General features: G+C 34.8%; 1 protein-coding gene across 2 annotated transcripts in view; it reads right to left on the bottom strand.

Moving 5' to 3' along the window:
* The window catches only part of mael (germ-plasm component protein maelstrom), a 77,591-nt gene extending 58,374 nt beyond the window's left edge, over window positions 1-19,217 (bottom strand). Inside the window, exons 1-3 of one of the 2 annotated variants that reach the window (XR_004757268.2) lie at window positions 18,799-19,217; window positions 9,451-9,558; window positions 1,658-1,763 (exon numbers count right to left, since the gene is read on the bottom strand). Coding sequence is in view for 1 of the 2 variants with exons in the window: in XM_035353236.2 (XP_035209127.1) it covers window positions 1,658-1,763; window positions 9,451-9,558; window positions 18,799-18,927 (343 nt within the window). In the remaining variant the exon portion in view is untranslated. The remainder of the gene's footprint in view (window positions 1-1,657; window positions 1,764-9,450; window positions 9,559-18,798) is intronic. The other variant, XM_035353236.2, reaches the window with a different exon arrangement.
* Between the last annotated feature and the right edge of the window lie 773 nt (window positions 19,218-19,990).

The following is a 19,990-nucleotide window of genomic DNA, read 5'->3' as shown; positions in this document are numbered from 1 at the left end:
GTGACGAGAGCACGGACAATAGTGGCAAAGCTCAATTAGCAGTGTTTCTTCGTTCTTGTGACAAGAATGTTAACATTTTTGAGGAATTACTGGAACTAATACCGATGCCTGGTACTACCACAGAAGATATATTTACTTGTGTTTTTGGACTTCTACAGAAATACAATCTACCTTTGGCAAAATTAAATTCTGTAGCTACAGATGGCGCTCCATCAATGACCGGGAAAAACAAGGACTTCGTAGCATTACTAAGAAAAAAAAACTTAGTGAAATTCACGGTTCAAACATTCATCATATGCGTTGTATTATACATCAAGAAGTTCTATGCACGAAAGTAATAAATAAGGAGAATGTTTTGTCATATATAAAAAAAGTTATAAATTTTATAAGATCTCGAGGTTTAAATCAACGTCAATTCACTGCTTTCTTAAGTGAGTTAGATAGTGAATATTCAGGTTTGTCCTACTATACCGAGGTACGTTGGTTATCTTGCTCCAAGATTCTCAAACAATTCTGGGATTTGAAAGAAGAAATATGTCAGTTTTTAAAAACGAAAAATCAAGACGTAAGTTTGTTTTACGATCCAATATGGATACAAGATTTATCTTTCTTGGTTGATATAACCAAATACTTAACCGATTTAAATTTATCGTTACAAGGAAAAGATCATATCATTACGAACATGTTTGACATAATTAAAGCATTCAAATGTCAACTAGTTCTTTGGGAAAAACAACTTAAAAATGAAGATTTGACGCACTTCCCGACGTGCAGCATGAACAAATCAAGTTTAGATGATACTTGTTTGTATCAAAAATATGCAGAAAAAATTGCAAATTTAACAACTGAATTTGAAACGAGGTTTAATGATTTTAGTTCCCTCGAAGACAATTTTTTTTTGTTTTCTTCGATTTTCTCAATAAGTATTGACTCAGTACCCAGCCATATGCAAATGGAGGAGATCGAGATTCAATGCAACTCAAATTTGAAAGCAAAATTCATTGAAGTGGGCATTCCTGAATTTTACAAATATTTACCAGCCAGGTTTGAAAATACTCGAAAATTCGCATATGAAATTATTTCCATGTTTGGTAGCACTTATCGGTGCGAGCAGTTATTTTCAGTCATGAAAGGTAATAAGTCTCCTATTAGAAACCGTATTAATGATGCTCACCTTGGGTCAGCGTTGAAAGTTATCACTGCAAACAAAATTTCTCCCAAAATAGGAAAGATAATAGCAGAGAAGAGATATCAGGACGTAAACATTAAATTTTTCTTGTTCTTTTCTATATAAATATATATGTTTATTATTGTATTATTCGAAATAAATCTATGTTTCTATGAATATTATTATTATTATTATTATTTTTTTTGCGGCCCGCCTAAAGTTAAACCTTGTTTGTTTGACCCAAGTGTACCTATGAGTTTGACATCCCTGTTGTAGACCATCAATTTGATGTCAGATATGAAAAATACACATAATTGCATATAATACTTAAAAGTTGGTTATCGTTTATTTAAATATTACCATTTCATACGAATATATGCCAATAAATCTTAAATTGATAAAAAAAAAAAAAAAAGTACTTGACAAATATATTATTGAAAAGATATATATAAAAATTATAAAAGAAATTATTTGTTACATAAAATTTACCTTTGAATGCATCTTCTGATAAACAATTAGCATTACAAAATCTTTTGACATCTTGTTTCATCTGATTTATTCTTCGTTCCTCCTCTTCTATTTCTCTTAAATTATCCTATTAAAATTAAACATATTTGAATATAAAAAAGCAGTGTATAAAGAATTGTAACTAAATTTATCACACTGTATTTTTATATCACAGGAAGAAGCAAAATAACAGTACAAAATATATCTAAAAAAATTACCAAGTGTCCGAAAAATATGGCTACACTTTCAAAAATGATTTAAAAATAAACAAAGATTTTCACTTATGGTTTTTCATGTTCCAGAGAGAAAAGATTAAAGTTTAATTTTAATAAGATGTAAACTAAATGGTGCTACGTCCCTGCTTTGCAATATTCTCATTTCAAATGGCTTCACTGCAAGAAAAGTGCAAGCTGTAGCATGGTTTATTGAATTTAAATCTGCAACAGAGGCACAGCATAAATTGTGGACTACTTAGAATCGAATTCCACCTTCAAAATCCTCATTTCATAAGTAGCATGAATGATTTATGATGACAGATAGCATACTGTCGAAACCAAAAACTGAAGACTTAGCAGAAGTTGCAACGATCTTACACAGATTGAAGAATGGAAGAGTGCATGATGAAGGGCATAAAAGGCTACGGCTTCATGTGTATAGACATCAACTGCTGCATAATTAAAAGCCTGATAATAAACCTCGACGTCGAGCATTTTCAGAAGAAATGCTACAAAAAAATGGAGGATGATTAAATTTCTCTACAATGCATAATGTTTTAAGATAAAAATACATAAAATATATTAAGTTTGCTTGTTCATTACTGAAGTAGTGAAGCAGAGGGGGGGAGCCCAAAAACGTTTTTGCCACGGTCCCCAGTTAGGCTAAGTCAGGCCCTGATTGCAAGCTCATTTGGTCACAGCTCATTCGATGTCTGCAATAATCTTGATGAAGCTTTCCTTTTAGTCACCTTTGCATTCACAGAAACAAGAAAAAATCACAATAATCTTAGACACAAACGTGATATCACGTCTGGCTCTATCCAATAGTTCAGCAGAAATTCTTAGACTTTCCTCTTTCTGTTCACCTGTTAGTGAGTGAGGAACGATTCTTACATTAAATTTCTGTTTCCTTAAATCTTCACGTAAAAGCTTATAATACACATCACAATTCAAATTCAGTTCTAATATCATATGCATAGTTACATGACGGTCTTCTTGCAATAACTGCCTTACACATTCCATGTTTGCATCGATATGTGCAGGTGGCCAGCTTTGGGATCATCTTGAACTAAATCCCTGCCTTCAGGAAAACTTTTGAACCACTCGAAAACACAACTTCTTGAAAGTGCCTCGCCTGCAAAGTATGCTTGTTTAATCATGCTCCATGTTTTACTAGGGGTTTTCCCGGGCTTAATGCAGAACTAAAGTCCGCTCTTTGTTCACAATCAGCATCCATTGTGACACCTTCACGAATGTGAAAACAATCCGAACAGTATATTGCTAAGCACAGCCCTGACACCTCGTAAGTTTTCGTGGAAACATGGCCAAGATCATGTCGAGTAAGAATACATACCAGGTAACATAAAAACAACATTTGTTCCATTTTAGTACTGCAAACTCAGAAATTAAAAAAAAAATCCTGGAACTTTTCTGACAAAGGATGTATATGTTAATAATTTGAGTACAGTTATGCTTAAAATTGTAGTATCTTTTGCATAATGTAACGTGAAAATCTAAAGAGTCAAAGCTTAAGCAAGAGAATAAGATTATAGGGGTCACTCTATTTACCACCGAGATAAATAGCTACCTCACTAAATTGGAAAGACATGACAAAGCTGGTAATGGTTCTGGTGACTAATTTTTACTGCCATATTTGGTGACATTTTGGTCTGGCCCCTGTAACTGGTACTGCAATTGAATAACTGTAACTGATCCCTGTATGTAACTATGGCTTTCGTCTATGGATACCATTTTTTGGGGGTTGCTGCAGATAAAACGATGATAGCTTAGCTCGATGATTTTTAACGTTTTTATTTAACACTAGAAAAAGATATATATATTTTAACACACATTCATTGATGCACAGTCACATTACAGTTTGCACGATAAGCATTTTTATAGTTAGCAAGTCCACATAGGTGAAGTCATGAAAGTGAAGCGGAAGAGAGGTGATCGAGTGCTTCACTGATGGCAGCCAGGAACAGAGTAACCAGTCCGAATTTTCCCCTAGTGGAGAAGAGGGAGAAAGCTGGTAGCACCCTCTCTTGGGCCAGTGGACAAATAATAATAGAGTTCTTTACAGTATTCCCCCGAGTACCAAAGGTACGATGAAAAAATCACTTCACAAATATCTGGTGTTGAAGTGCACACGTCTTCCCAATCGTGTAACAACTGGTGGAACACTGGGAGGAAGCATAAGGTCAATTGAAGGAGGAGTATCTGGAGAAACAGTTGGGTCCGGGGAAGCAGGAGGATCGCTGGTCACAGGAACCTGAGTGTTTGAAGCTTCGAAGAAGGCAGGCTTCAGTCTTTCTATTTCCAGAACGATTTCCTTGTCGCGCACGAGAATGGTGAAATGTTTATTGTTACGTGCACAGACCTTGAAGGGTCCACTGTATGGAGGAGTGGTGTTTTACCGCGTCGTTTCGCACAAACATTCGAGTGCAAGTGCTCAGTGCATGGTGTACGAATGGGGTGGATTTGTGGCATGATGTAGGAGTCGGAGACAGCTTCTTCATCGCTTCTCGGAAAGTCTGGAGAAAGGATGCTGGATCGACTGGAGCAGAGGATGGCTGAAGGAACTCAGATGGTAATCGAAGGGCTGTGCCGTAGACAAGTTCAGTGGATGTACCTGCGAGGTCTTGCTTGAGCTGCTTTTAGGTCATGGTGGAAACGTTTCACTAAGCTGTTGGCGGAAGGATGGTATTCTAAGCATAGATGTCGGAGAAGCGAAAAGGTGGGATTGGAATTGTCGACCTTGATCAGTAGTCACAATGGATGGTACACCAAATTGTGCAATCCAACCGGAGATGAATTGTTGAGCCACAGAGTCAGCAGAGATGTCCTGAATGGGAAAAGGCTCAGGCCAATGAGTAAATCTATCAACGCAGGTGAGTAGATATCGATAACCATCAGATGGTGGCAGAGGACCGACGATGTCTATATGAACATGGTCGAATCGTTCGGAGGGCATCACGATTTTTTCCAAAGGGCTATGTGTGTGCCGGGTAACTTTCGAACGTTGACACATGATGCAGGAACGAGTCCAATTGGCAATGTCCTTTAAGCATGGATGGCCAAACGAATCTTTCTTGTATGAGCTTTTTGGAAGCTCGGATACCTAGGTGCAATAGGTTGTGGAAACAGTCAAAAACTTTTTTTTCTGAAGTCAAGTGGTACATAAGGGCGAAGTCTGTTGTTAGAGGTATCGCACAATACATGGAGATCCTGAGTAAGTTGTAATGACTAATGACTGGAATTTCAACAAGCAGTTTAAGTCTTCACTCAGACGTTTTAACTCCTCATCGGTGGCTTGCGAGTGGGCTATAAGTGTGAAATCCAGCGGTGCATTGGCATCGATGCCTTGAATATGCGAGAGAGTATCTGCGACCACATTGCTGGAACCTGATATATGCTAAATATCTGTGCTGAACTGAGCTATGTAATTTAAATGACGAATTTGTCTCGGGGAAGCAGAATTTGATTTTGAAGTGAATGTGTAAGTTAGAGGTCGGTGATCAGTAAATATAGTGAAGTGTTGACCTTCGAGACTATGCCTGAAATATTTTATAGCTGCATAAATAGCTAATAACTCTGTCATATGTGCTGTATTTTTGTTCGGTGGGGAATAACTTATGTGAGAAAAATCCTAGCGGCTGGTAGTTATTAGAGAGCCGAACGTTTAAGACAGCTCTGATGGATATGCTAGAAGCGTCAACTATAATACTCAGCTTTTGGTTAGGAGAGTGGTAGGAGAGAGTTGCAGCATTAATAAGGTCGTGTTTACATTTTTCAAATGCCTGATTCAGTTCGTCGTTCCAAGGAACGGGGAGTTTATCATTTTTACGTGAATCTTTTAAGAGTTCATTCAGTGAAGCTTGGGTCTCAGTTGCCTTTGGTAAGAAGCGGAGATAGAAGTTTATCATGGTTAAGAAACGTCTCAGCTTGACAATAGTGGTAGGTTTTGGGAAGTTGGCAATTGCTTTTGTTTTTTCAGGCAGGGGTTTTACACCTGAAGCAGTAATGAGGCAACCTAAAAACGAAACAGATGGTTTTCCGAGTACACATTTGTTAGGGTTTAAGGTCAAACCGTGTTTTTTCAAACGATCAAACACTTGACGAAGATGACGGATGTGCTCTTCTTCACTAGTCGATGTAATAAGGATGTCGTCAAAATAAGGGATGCAAAAATCCAATCCAAATAAAACTTTATGTATAAAACGTTGGAAAGTTTGGTCTGAATTATGTAACCCAAACGGCATTGCCAAGTATTCAAAAAGACCAAAATGGGTAGTGACGGCCGTTTTCAGAACGTCTGCAAGGTTAACAGGGATTTGATGATATGCATGGAGCTAAATCAAGAGTTGAGAATATGTTCTTTCCTGGAAACATTTGAGTGCAATCCTGAATATGGGGTACGGGATAACTATCCGAGATGGTAACCACGTTTAAGCGACGATAACCCCATATGGTCGCAAGTCACCATTTGCCTTACGAACCATATGCAGGGGGCTTGCCCAAGGACTTTTTGAAGGCTGAATGATGCCTTTTGATAGGAGAAAGTCAAACTCTTGATGTGCAGCTTGAAGTAATTCTGGAGATAATCTTCTAGGTTTTGAGAAAATAGGGGGTCCTTTAGTTTCAATGTGATGGAAAATTGTTAACATTGGTGCCCTCTCAAAAGTTTGCAAAGGATTTGTCAAGCTGGGGTAAACGGCAAGAATTTTGTCAAATTTTGAGTTACCCATCAAAATATGAAAGCTAGTACTGAGCAGGTTCACACTGGGAAGTCTACCACAAGAATATAGTTTTGTTTGTCCATCAATTAAACGGTTGTTTTTAACATCTATAAGTAAGTTGAACTTCATGAGAAAGTCAACACCTATGATGAGTTGATTGACGTCTGCCAGGACAAAAGGCCAAGTAAATGAGCGACGTAAGTTTAAATTGATGGTCAAGAGTTTGGTGCCATATGTTGCTATTTTGGTGCCGTTAGCAGCAAAGAGTATTAAGTCAGTTGGGTTTTTGGCGTGCTGACTGTAACTCTTAGGAATGACAGATGAATCGGCTCCGGTGTCAATTAAAAAGGTGTTTTGACGATGGATCCGCCAAAAGAATTCGATTAATGTGGTGGTCGCAACGTTGACCGACAAGCAATCACGGATCTAGTTTTCCGACTGCCAGAAATTGTATGGAGAAACACACTTCTGTGCATTGGAATCAAAATTAGTATGGTAGAAACAAATGTTGTTCCACAGTTCTTTATACTGGCGATAGCGTCCATTGGATCTATTGCGCCTTCTGTTGCGTTGGGAACGATTGTCTCCTCATTCACAAAAATGCTTACAGCTGTTTTTGATGGCTAGCGAAAGTTCATTTACTTGCTTTGTCAGCTCTGCAACTTGCTGTTCAATGGGAGAAGTGGATGCCGTAGCAGCACTATTCATGTTAGGGAGAGTTGCAAGATCTGTGATTTTATCAGCTACAACTGCGAGTATTAGGAGCTCATCACTTAAGGCAGCAAAAATATTCTGTGTATTTTATGAGAGACTTGATATCCATACAGATTTCAACAAGGGTTCTCCAACGGTTTCGCATACAGCAAAGTAATTGGGAAGGGCGTTGATCACCAAGTTCGAGCCCCTAAAGAAGTGTACAGATCTTTGACTCGTCACTTTCAGAATGCAATTCAATTAAGCGTCTTTTTAGCGCATCGTATTTGCCAGTTACTGGTGGGTGCAAAACGATATCACAAACGCTATTGAGAATATCGGATTCGATTGCAGATATCACATGATTGAATTTCATGGAGTCAGCAGTGATTCCAGTGATATCAAACTGGGCCTGCAGTTGTGCAAACCATAAAGTGGAATTGACCTTCCAAAATGGCAGAGGTTTGACAGAAACACGTGAGATATTAAGATCATCTGCGACGGTTTGTGGTGGAGCCACAATTCACAAAAAAATATATATATTGCCAAATGCGAGATAAATACACAAAAATCAGTCACTAATAAGTTCACATACGATACTAGTGCTAAATAAATAAAGTTAATGCAAGCATTAAAATGAGAAAAACACTTTTTGTAGGTGTGCTATCCGAATATAAGCATAAGTTTTAAAGTACTACTAAGAATTTGCGCACCTTACCTCCGAATTATACAAGAAATATTTGCTTAGTCAGTGGCAGATTCAGCATAACACAATTCACTTATGGAAAAATATTCCGAAGAACTTATTTTGTGATATGTAACCACGTTGTAGGATTTATACGTCGATCACTTCGAAGCACTCTGATGTTTTGCACGAGGCACATTCACAAGCATGTTGTTAAGTAGACAATTGTTTTTCACACTATTTTGAAGATAACACACAAATAATGATGGATTACGATATTCATTTGCATTAACAGATGATATTTTCATTTCACAGCACTTTATGAGCACAGAAATTGACGATGCAAGCAGGTTCCAGTAGGCACGTGTTCACTAACTTGATGGGTCATCATTTATAGCTTTCGTCTATGGATACTATTTTTTTGGGTTGCTGCAGATAAAACGATGATAGCTTAGCTCGATGATTTTTAACATTTTTATTTAACTCTAGAAAAAGATATATATTTTAACACATGTTCACCGATGCACAGTCACATTGATTACAGTTCGCACAATAAGCATTTTTATAGTTAGCAAGTCCACGTAGGTGAAAAATCATGAAAGTGAAGTGGAAGAAAGGTGATCTCGTGCTTCACTGACGGCAGACAGGAACAGAGTAACCAGTCCGAATTTTCCCCTAGTGGAGAAGAGGGGGAATGCTGGTAGCGCCCTCTCTTCAGCCAGTGGACAAATAATAATAATAATAAAGAGTTCTCCACATAACTATAACTGCATTCGGCCCTTAAATGTTACTTTAACCGCAGATGCCTTCTTGTAATTTCGATAAATGGAAAATACTAGAGATTTCTCGGCAGCCAGGAGAAAACAATATAAGCCTGGTGATAGCATCAGCTGTTTAGTTCAGTGTGAACTGAAGCGAGATGTTTCTTTTCGTAAAATAAATTTTAATAAGCTGTCTTCGGTTTTGTGCACATTCAATCCATTATGAACCTGTACTCATGCAACAATAGTTACATATAATTATATCTTGCATGCATAATTATTTATTTCTTAAAAAATTAGCTGTTATTCAATCTAGTAGCAATAACAGTATTAAAATATTAATCATCATTAATTTTTAATGCACCATATTTATTCCCTATGAAACAGAATTAAATTACATGAAGAAATATTGTGTAAACGTGGATAAATTGAGTACCATTTTAATGAGTATCATTCAGTTAATTCTGACGAGGTAATTTTTCAAGAACACGTAGCAAGATATCTTGGTTTATAAGCGATTCAACCTTAGGGTCCACTATAATAAGGAAGTATCAAGAAATCTTTAAAAACAACTCCTGGTTATGGCTAGAACACTTGTGTTTTTTACACAAAATTATAAAAATATTCATAACATGCAACAAAACAATATATCTATGAAAGTTAAATACAAGTACAATCATACTTCTACTCTGGTTCCGTCCGATGCCAATTTTGCTCCTCGCAGATTTGGATCATTTCTACGTTGCCGAGCTAACTCTTCATATGGTTCTCTTTCTTTAAGTGAAAGTTGCTGAAAAGTAATTACACAGATGCTTAAATTTATTCATTCTATAAACATGGAATTATAAAGAAGAATCAAGAGTAATATCAATAATTTGGAGACAATATTTATTTGTACATATTTAGGATGAAATAATACATGTCATTTCAAACCCAGCAGAACTAGCTCAGATAAGTTGGTTAGGTTTATTCGAGTACTCGAGGGCTATCTGCATATAGGAATGGATGCCTTTGTGGAAGACTTCCTAAGAGAAACTGGTTCGTATACACACTACACATTGGAAAAACCATGTAAATCCCCATGCAGCCAGCCCATTTGCAAGACCTCGGACCGAATTACCAGTGTTCAGCGACTACTATATTGCTCAGTCGCTAGTAGGCAGCTCAGATCAGACTCAGTTAACACTGGCGAGAAAAATCTTACCTACTGGAACGGCGGTAAAGGGTTATTTTGACCTTTCGATGAAAGAACTGAAATAACAACGGTAAAAGTTTTAAATGCCATACATTGGTATAAATATATACTTTATGTGTATTTCATAATTTATATTTAATATCACGATAGTTTATTGACTTTTTTAAATACTGTAAATGTATCGAGTACATGGCGATCAACTGGATCATACTACAATTACTCAAATAACTCATTAATTTGATATAAGAATTTATTTCAAATAAATGATTTTACAAATTAAAACTAATGTTAAATAAAATAAAACACAATTTATAAAATAATATTTTTTATGTACTTACTCGGAGAATGATTCACTCTTTAAATCCAGAAATGAGAAACGTTCTCTGATGTTTCAGTTATATCATTATATGTGTAGCTGAATGGAATATGTAAAGCATTTAGTTTCAATTCTATTTAATGTTTAAAATATTAGAGATTACATATAGGTATTAAGAATTAATGCAGTTGACACAAAAATAATTTTTAACAATTTTTCCAGCACATTTTCCGTAAACAACTTTTCCGTAAACACATTTTCCGGAACAAGATGCACAATATTCTTCAGATTTGTTTCCATTGCATCTCTGTATTTGACACTTTTTTCTCTTTATATTCATTTTCTTTGCATGTGTTTTTTCTGAAGATTCAGGAAGGATCTTTGGGAGTTTTGAAGCCATATGTACCACTCTTAACTCCTCTCCTAATTTCAGTAGAAAATCTCTCGTGTTAATGGTGTTTCCTGTTACACTTTTATAAATTAGTCAGGCATTCAAAGCTGCATAATACAAAATATTGAAAAAGATATGTACAGGCCATCGTCTAGAAGCCAATTTAACTGAATATTTTCAGCACATTTGATCACGAATATACACACCATACTTTGTTGTGTTGTATAATGCTATTCCTTCATTCGGTAGAAAAACACTTTTGTTTCTTTTGCCTTGATAGATGGCAAGTGTTATGATATCATGTTCCACTATCGTCGATGAATAAAGATTACTACACATATTTTTCAAAGATATAGAAATTTATCTTCTGTTCTTTTTCATTGTGCTGACCACAACTGTATTTTTTTATTTTAGCATTTCTACCAATTTAATGCAAGTAAAATAGTTATCCGTGGTAATATTCCTCCCTTTGTTCTGATGTGTCTCTGTTAATTTTATGAAAACATTTTCAGACAAATGTTATTGAGGATTTGCTGTTTCATCTTTTCCTAGGATAAGGAAATCCATTCAAGAGGTATTTAGTATCAACATCGACAGATAAACAAAATTTTATTCCAAATTTGTCAGGTTTATTAGGCATATTTTGTGTAAATCTACACCTAGCTTTAGATGGGAATAATTGTTTATCATCTGTAATATTTAGTCCTGGCCGGTAGCACGTTTTGCAGTTTTCAATAAATTTGTTCCACATGTCTCATGCAAAAGCAAATTTATCAGTCTGCAATCGAATAGATCTTGCTGTCTTTTCATCACACCTTAAAAACCAATTTATTTCTTTGAATCTATCTCTTGATATAGTTTCTTTGCAAAATGGTATTCCCCACGCTTCGTACCACAAGGAAAATAAATCTAAGCCCTTTGCTTTTATTACTTCTCAAACATACAATATAGCGACGAAAGCATCTAACTCAGTGAGAGATAATCTCCAGTCTTTGTTTCCAAGTTGCCGATGAACTTTAGATTCCGTATATTTCTTTATATGCAGCAAAATATCATCATAAATAAAAAGCTTGAAAGCACTAGTCACTTTGTCCTCAGAAACACGACTCTTTGCAAAAGATGTTGGTCTTGCCGTTTCTTCTAGAACATTATAAGCAGGAACATGGCTGCAGACTGAATTTTTGGAGTTTATTTCATTCCATATAATGTTATCAGGAGCTATAAAAACAGTTTTGCAAATAGCCTGATCCCTTTTTGTCTGTTTATTTCTGCTGAGTTCTTCGTTTACTTCGTTGTCCTCGGATTCACTAGTTTGGAATTCATCTTCAGTCTCTACAGAAAAATTCATCTTCAGTTTATACAGAAAAATTATCAATCTCACCTCCGTCAGACTCATTTTCAGATAGCTCCTGCAACAATATTTTAATTTCTTCATCCGTAAGACCTCTTTTCCGCTTATTAGACATATTTTGTAAAAGTTGAAAAAAGTAGAAAAATATCAGGCTATCAAAAACGATACAGATTATATTTTAGCATACGATTCTCACAGCGTGAAGAAAGGTGATAATGGAACTTGATGGCAGAATTCATATGCACTGAAATACTGATTTGGGATTACTAAGAAAACATCTGCCCTAACTGTTATCACCTGAAGTAAGCTGAACTAACAAACAGGAAAATACATCTGTAAAATAAAGTATTTCTGAAAAGAAATGAAAGCATGAAAAACCCCGCATCTACCTTCCTTGCAGTATTTTCTTCAAATGAATAGATAATTGCAAACAAAGGAACAACAACATATATAGACATTACAAAGTAGTGAGACCACCCAGGTTTTTATCCCTCTGGGAAATAATATGAATGCAATCGAAAAATCCTTATCAGTGAATATATTTCATGGGTTATTTGACAATGCCTCGAGCAGAACGAGGAATAAAAGTAAAGGTGTCAAAATGACTGCCGTCCGCCGTTCTAGGAATACATGCCAATATTTCAAAAACTAACAAACCTAGAATGCTGAAATTTTTTTTTTTTTTTTTTACAAATATTTGTTATCTATTTAGGAAGTCAAAAAATTCCAAACGATTTCTTCCAATAAAACAAAAGTAATCAATGGTCAAAATGACCCCTATCGCCGTTCTAGTGTTAAGTAAATAACTTCTACTTAAGTGGATTTCATACATTAGTTATAACAGATATTGTTTGGGTAATATTACAATAAATGACCTAACGAGCCGTATCTATAACAGGCAACTAAACTTATATTTGTCTTAGATTACGAGTATAAAGCATGCGATACACTGACCAAACAGCAAATGATCAACAAAATGTTACGACACCCTCTCATGACAGAATCCCAACAGGTCATCATAAACAAACAAATGTAGTACAGTCAAAAGTCGTTAATTCGGACACCCATAATTCGGAATGATCTATAATCCGGACATCAAAACTAAAAACTTTCTGCGCATGCGCCGCGTTGACACATGCACAGAGGCGTTCACGCGTGCGCGTAAGACCTTTTACGACTGCGCACATGAGTGTGCGCAAATGCAGAATACGTTTTCGCGTGCGCATTTTATGTATAATGGACGTATAAGCTAAAATTATCTAATTATCTATTTCAGTTAATGTTGATGATTGCGTTGTTCCTTAATTTTCGAATTGCATCCGGCTTATTATTTTTTGCAGACTGTAAGAGCAATTTTATAAAAGTAAGCTTAAACTTTCGATTATATCAAATAGAATTTCCGATATATATTTGTTAATATGTAAAGGATCTAAAGCGAAAGTATGTTTTGAAATCCGAAATCTGTTTATCAATTTCGCGCTGCTCGGCGGCGGGCACGTAATGAATTGGAAGTTGATTTGTCAGCACTATCCTTATCTTCAGCGCAGATGTTTTTATTTTATTTGGCTTATAATTCCTTACCAAATGTAGTATTTCATCTCGATATGCTCCGTCTTTGATATGATTTAAAACAAGTTCTTCGTCATTATAATTCGCTTCCGATAGCGAAGAAAAGTGACAGAGGTTATTGAAAACAAAAAAATTTCGATTGACAAATTAGTCGGTGTTCTTGACACAGCAATTATAGGACTTGAACGGCGGAACTTTGTAACTGAACAAGAAATTATGTCTGTTTAATAGAATTAAAGAGAAAGTATTATCACATGAAACGAAGCAAAACTTAAACAACTTACATTGAAAGAAATGTTTAATAAAGTAAACAAATAAATATTAAGCTTTTTCTTTTTGCAAATTTTGATACCCTTTAGATCATAATTGTTCTTTATTTCATAAATTACGGTTTCATATTTTTAATTTTAGAATTTCTGCATGCCATCTTACGAGATTTAAACTGATGATCTATAATCCGGAAAAATCGATAATCCGGAATCGCCGAAGTCCCGACGAGTCCGGATTAACGACTTTTGACTGTAATACAAGAGGAACAACACGCGTGAAGCTGCCCAGTCGTCTTGCTAAACTGTGACAGTGATCTGTGAACCATGTCAGAAAAATTTTGCCAATGATAAGACATAAGGAGAGCTTTTACATGAATGAAAAGTAAAAATGGCTACCAGTGTCGTTTTATATCTGATTATGATACAGTCAAAAGTCGTTAATTCGGACACCCATAATTCGGAATGATCTATAATCTGGACCTCAAAGCTAAAAACTTTCTGCGCATGCTCCGCGTTGACACATGCGCATAGGCGTTTACGCGTGCGCGTAAGACCTCTTACGACTGCGCATTTGCATGTGCGCAAGCGCAGAATACGTTTTCACGTGCACGTTTTATGTATAACAGACGGTGTAAGCTAAAATTATCTAATTATCTATTTCAGTTCATGTTGATGATTCCATTGTTCCTTAATTTTCGAATTGGATCCGGCTTATTATTTTTTGCAGACTGTAAGAGCAATACTAAAAAAGTAAACTTGAACTTTCGATTATGTCAAATAGAATTTTTGATTCTGGAGCTCCCAAAGGATCTTACAAAACGAAAGTATGTTTCGATGTCCATCAAACAAAAAGTGGAATTGCTGCAAAAAATGGATAAAGACATGAAGAATGTGACAGAGAGGTTAGTGAAAACGAAAAAATTTCGATTGACAAGTTAGTCGGTATTCTCGGCACAGCAATTAACGGGACTTGAACAGCGGAACTTTGTAAGTGAACAAAAAATTATGTCTGTTTATAGAATTAAAGAGAAAGTATTATCACATAAAACGAAACAACTTAACCCCTTAAGGCACACATTAATTTCTAATTTTCGGTCAAAAAATCACCTATTTTTTTTCTTGCATAATCATGCCAGGGTTAGCTTCAAATCGAAATCTCGGTGGTGCAACGTTTGGTTGATTTATACTAATTTGATACCAATTCCTTGCTATATCCAAAATCTCGTTGTCATTATCTTCCGATTCATTTCCATCACTCAAGAAATCATCACTCTCATCGCTGAAACTGTCTGATAAATTGGCATATTCAAAATTGTCATCCTCAGAGTCGCTCATTATCAGATAACTTTTTTTAAATTACAAAAACACTTAGTAATATAATTTGCAGTTAACTGCTTACTTTTATTATATTTACGTAATAAAAATGGATATATTACCTTCTCCACACCAAACGAATACTTTATAGCAAAGAATTCCTAGCAAACTTATAGCTAATCATCAAAATGCGCCACGTGGTTTACACAAGAAAAATGCTGAATAGTGGTGCCATCTATGTCAAATAAGTTTAATTATAATCTAGCCTATTTATTTTTACTGGAACGGATCTCAGACAAGCATTAGAAATAAAATAACGCGAGATACAAGGGCGCCCGTGTGAGACACGGGCATGTGCAAATTTGCCGGAAACTTTCGCCCGTGTGAGACACGGGCAAATGCGTTAAGGGGTTAAACAACTTACATTGAAAGAAATGTTTAATAAAGTAAACAAATAAATATTAAGCTCTTTTTTGTAAATTTTGATACCCTTTAGATCATAATTGTTCTTTATTTCATAAATTACGGTTTCATATTTTTAATTTTAGAATTTCTGCATGCCATCTTACGCGATTTAAACTGATGATCTATAATCCAGAAAAATAGATAATCCGGAATTGCCGAAGTCCCGACGAGTCCGGATTAACGACTTTTGACTGTAGTATTAACAGTAATTACGGCTAATCTTTGGAATATGATAACAGGTAGTTTGGCAACATTTTGGTAAGGCGATAAAGGTTAGCTAAGACTTTAGCAGTGTACATGGATAAAGTCAAGTGTGTACGCAATGCCATTTTTGTGCAATTCTGGGATTTTTTTAATGTTAAAATAGGTCAAGGTGTACATGGATGATACCGTGTATGCGCAATTCTTAAAAACGTGGCAGGCAGTGGGCGATTCTGCACTTTCTCCCAATTTCGCACCTGATCTTCGTCATGATTAAGCACTTTTTTTCATAAACGTTCTAGCAGATTGTTGGAACAAAACGTTGAGTTAAAAAAAAAAGCCTTTACTTCGTGAAAACAAAATGGCATAAAAAAAAAAAAACTAGCAGGTTGCTGTAGCAGGATTGGTCGCCAAATTACCATAATCCAAAGATTCACCCAAATATTTTTAATTTGGGATTCACTGATTGCAGAACAAGAAGCAATAGAATTCTTTCAAAGGTCAGGAACCTTACCATCATCCAAAAAAAAGTGTTAATGGACATATGGTGTTTTATTTAAAAATACAGATTCAATTATATGGCACTGTTAAGACTTGTCAAAACCGAATATCCATTCAGAAAGAACATTCCATTTATGACTGCAATAGGATTAATTTATAATTAACTAGTATTAAAAAAATTGAAAAGAAGAATTATAGTGACAAGATTGTTATTGATTAGAACAATTATTTAAGATAAGTTTGTACACACAGTCTCTTTAAGTACCAAATCCTAAATGAAACTAAAAATTAAAATAAGAAAAACAATGTTTCTTACTTCATCATACATTACAAATACCACTTTGTTTAAATTAAAAATTTTTGGTTAGTGATATTATTTCTTATTAAAGCAATTTCATTTTTGCATATTTTAAATAAAATGAGGCCTAATCTTTGGAATATGGTAAACAGGTAGTTTGGCGACATTTTGGTAAGGCGATAAAGGTTACTAGCTAGGACTTTAGCAGTATACATGGATAAAGTCAAGAGTCTGCACAATGCCATTTTTGTGCAATTCTGGGATATTTTTTTAAGTGAAAATAAGTCGACGTGTACATGGATGATACCGTGTATGTGCAATTCTTAAAAACGAGGCAAGCAGTGGGCTATTCTGCACTTTTTCCCAATTTCGCACTTAATCTTTGTCATGTTTAAGCACTTTTGTTCGATGAAAGTTCTAGCATAAGTGTAATTCGGTTAGCAAATTGTTGGAAAAAAATGTTGAGGGAAAAAAAATGCCTTTACTTCGTGAAAACAAAATGGCGTCCAAACAAAAACTAGCAGGGTTGGTCGCCATAAAATCGCCAAGTTACCATAATCCAAAGATTAACCAAAATGAGTAAAAGTTGTTCTACTTTTAGTTTTCAAAAATTTACATTTTTCTCACTGATATAGACATTTCAATTCTTTAACCAATGTTGATCTTTGCCAAAATTAACATAATTTGCTGTTGGCAACATATATGACAAGCTACAGAAAAAAATATCTAATTTTTCTTTCAAAGATTAGATCTTAAAAAAAGCTGGTGTCAGTTACTAAAACTGCATAAATTTAAAATCCAAGGTAACAGGAATCAAATGCAGTAGTAGCAAATCTGGCTGCAATACTCAGTAATACTGACAGATAAAACTGCATTAATTTAATATATTTTCTATGGTCGCATCTCAAGATCAAATTTACTGAAAAGATATTTTTGTACAAACGATACTAATTCATAAAAATGAAGAGTACTTCACTACACATACTGAACCAGAAAACATGCTTCTTGTATTAGATACAAGAAACATATGAGAAGTGTCTGACAATTTTAGGTTTCCTTTGTTTGAACAAAATTAACAATTTTTATAACTCGAAATAAAAAAGGTACTTGTATACACACACTACAATCACGAAATGGAACTGACACTAGTACATTAGAGTTGATAATCAGTAAATGCAATAATGTTTTTGAAACATTACATTAAAAACTGCTATTTTATTATTCTCCTTACTTCTAACGCATGGAAAAAATTTGTTTGCCTGCCAGCTGTAACATTCCTGATCAAATAATCTACTCTGTAAACTTAAATGAACTCTGTATGTGTTATTTTCTTAATCTTTAATCATAGATCAGGCACTTGCGCATACTAAAATCTGCATGAATGTATGCTGCTTGGGCATTAGATACTTTTAGAAGCTGGACAAGACTGCAATACTGCTAAAACTTTTCTCCTTTCTTTATGAACTGTTCTCCTTGAGAGAAAAAATGAGCATTATGGGGTTAATAGATCACCTGTAAGAAAACAAAATGGAAGCTTCTTTCAGAAATTTTTAAAATATACTTCCTACTGACAAAATTGTCATAGACTGGAAACAACTGTTTTCAAGTTTGTATTACTGAAATAGGCAATTAGCGTGGCTTCTTTTAAGTTTAAAATCAAGTAACTCGGATGTTTGACACCCAAATTACTCTTAATCACCACGGTTGTTAAACATATCAACTGAAGTTCTTGGTACACAACACTTATAGAATGTTACTATTCTAAATAAAGCCGGCCCAAATTTATGACAACACAGGGCTTGCACACATTAATACATTAATAAAACAAACAAGAACATAAGTATAGGTAAAGACGTCACAAAAAAATGAGTAAGTGCTCGACATATTAAAGGACGTTTTCAAACAAACACGCAAGTTACTTGATATTTTGACGGAAATGAAATAATGTTAATTCGTTGTGACTTAATAAACATTATTATTTCTAATAAAAAAGAGGAAATAAATATATACACACAAAAATACAAAACACATTACATGTGAAAAATTATTTCTCTACGTATAAATTTATTCTTCTATTGAATTTCTACGTTTTGTACGGCATTCGAAGATTTCGCAACAGCATACTTGAAGTTCTATACTATGATGAATTCTTTTACTTACTGTCCACAACGGATGAGCTATGTCAGGTAAATTCTTCATTGAAATGTTGTAACCTTTAGCAGCTTCTCTTTGCTGCATTTCTTTCATAAAGAAGTAGAAACCATTCCTCTTCTTGTTTTTTGGAGCCATTGTTTAAAATCAAAAACCTAGTTAAGCACTCTTTTATCAAATAATTAACAATTTAAAATGCTACTTAATGAGAATCACAGTAAAATAAATTTTTAAAAACTTGTCCGTTCATGAAGCTTAAGCTAATGAACAAATCCAAGTAATTCGTCGCTCTAATAACGAACGTAAACAATACAGTTCAAAAGCTTTCAATTTTGAACCCCCCTAATTCTCCCATATGCAACGTCGGGTCGATCAACACGATGCACCTGAGCCAAAGAATATTCTGTGCCTGGGACAAGGCCAACTTATACTCGAGGCCTGCCACACTGAACCCCAGTTTTCAGTCGCTTTTGCAAAATTCATCCTAGGTGGCACTTGCATTCTGCTACACTTTTGCTATACGCTCACTATTTGTTATGCGGATCGTTATTTACAAAAAGTGTATTTTATTAAAAAGTGTCGCTGTTTACTGAAAGAAACATGGCATGGCATAATGTAGCGTGCCATACTGTAGTTCCGACAGCAGAAGAACTTTCTGTGAATTTCTCGGCGAGGAATATCTGAAAGAGAGATGGACCAAGAACATATCTCGAAAACGTTATGTTACTGCTATTTAACACGTTGCAAATGCAACTGATTAAAAAGTTAGGGTTTTTCAAAATATGTTATATGTAGTTAAATTTTTTTAATTTCATTTGTTAACAAAAACCCACTGTGATAAGCTGAAAGTAATAATTTTATTCGATTATTTAGCACGGTTCTGCCCACTGTCTGATAAATGTAGAAAGAAATAAAATTATGAAAATGGAGGGCTTTTTCGAATTATAACTGCTACATACATTAAAATTATCTGTAGTTTAAAACTTTATACTTCCATCAATTTATTAGCTTCTTTCAGTGTTCTTATTTATTTCCTTCTATCCTGCCCTTACATAATGACATACATTTAGGATTACTTAACTTTAGGAATGATAATTAAAAGTAACTGGATAAAATTTTCAAGTAAAACTGATTTATTGATATATATACATATATATATATACCGATAAATCAGTTTTAATAGTTCAGAATATATACTTTT

This window comes from Stegodyphus dumicola, chromosome 11 (genome assembly GCF_044657685.1).
Source record: "Stegodyphus dumicola isolate Sdum_Otavi_A_Nest chromosome 11, ASM4465768v1".
Lineage (NCBI taxonomy): Eukaryota > Metazoa > Arthropoda > Arachnida > Araneae > Eresidae > Stegodyphus > Stegodyphus dumicola.
The sequence above is the reverse complement of the archived record's forward strand: the minus strand, read 5'-3'. Positions and strand labels throughout refer to the sequence as shown.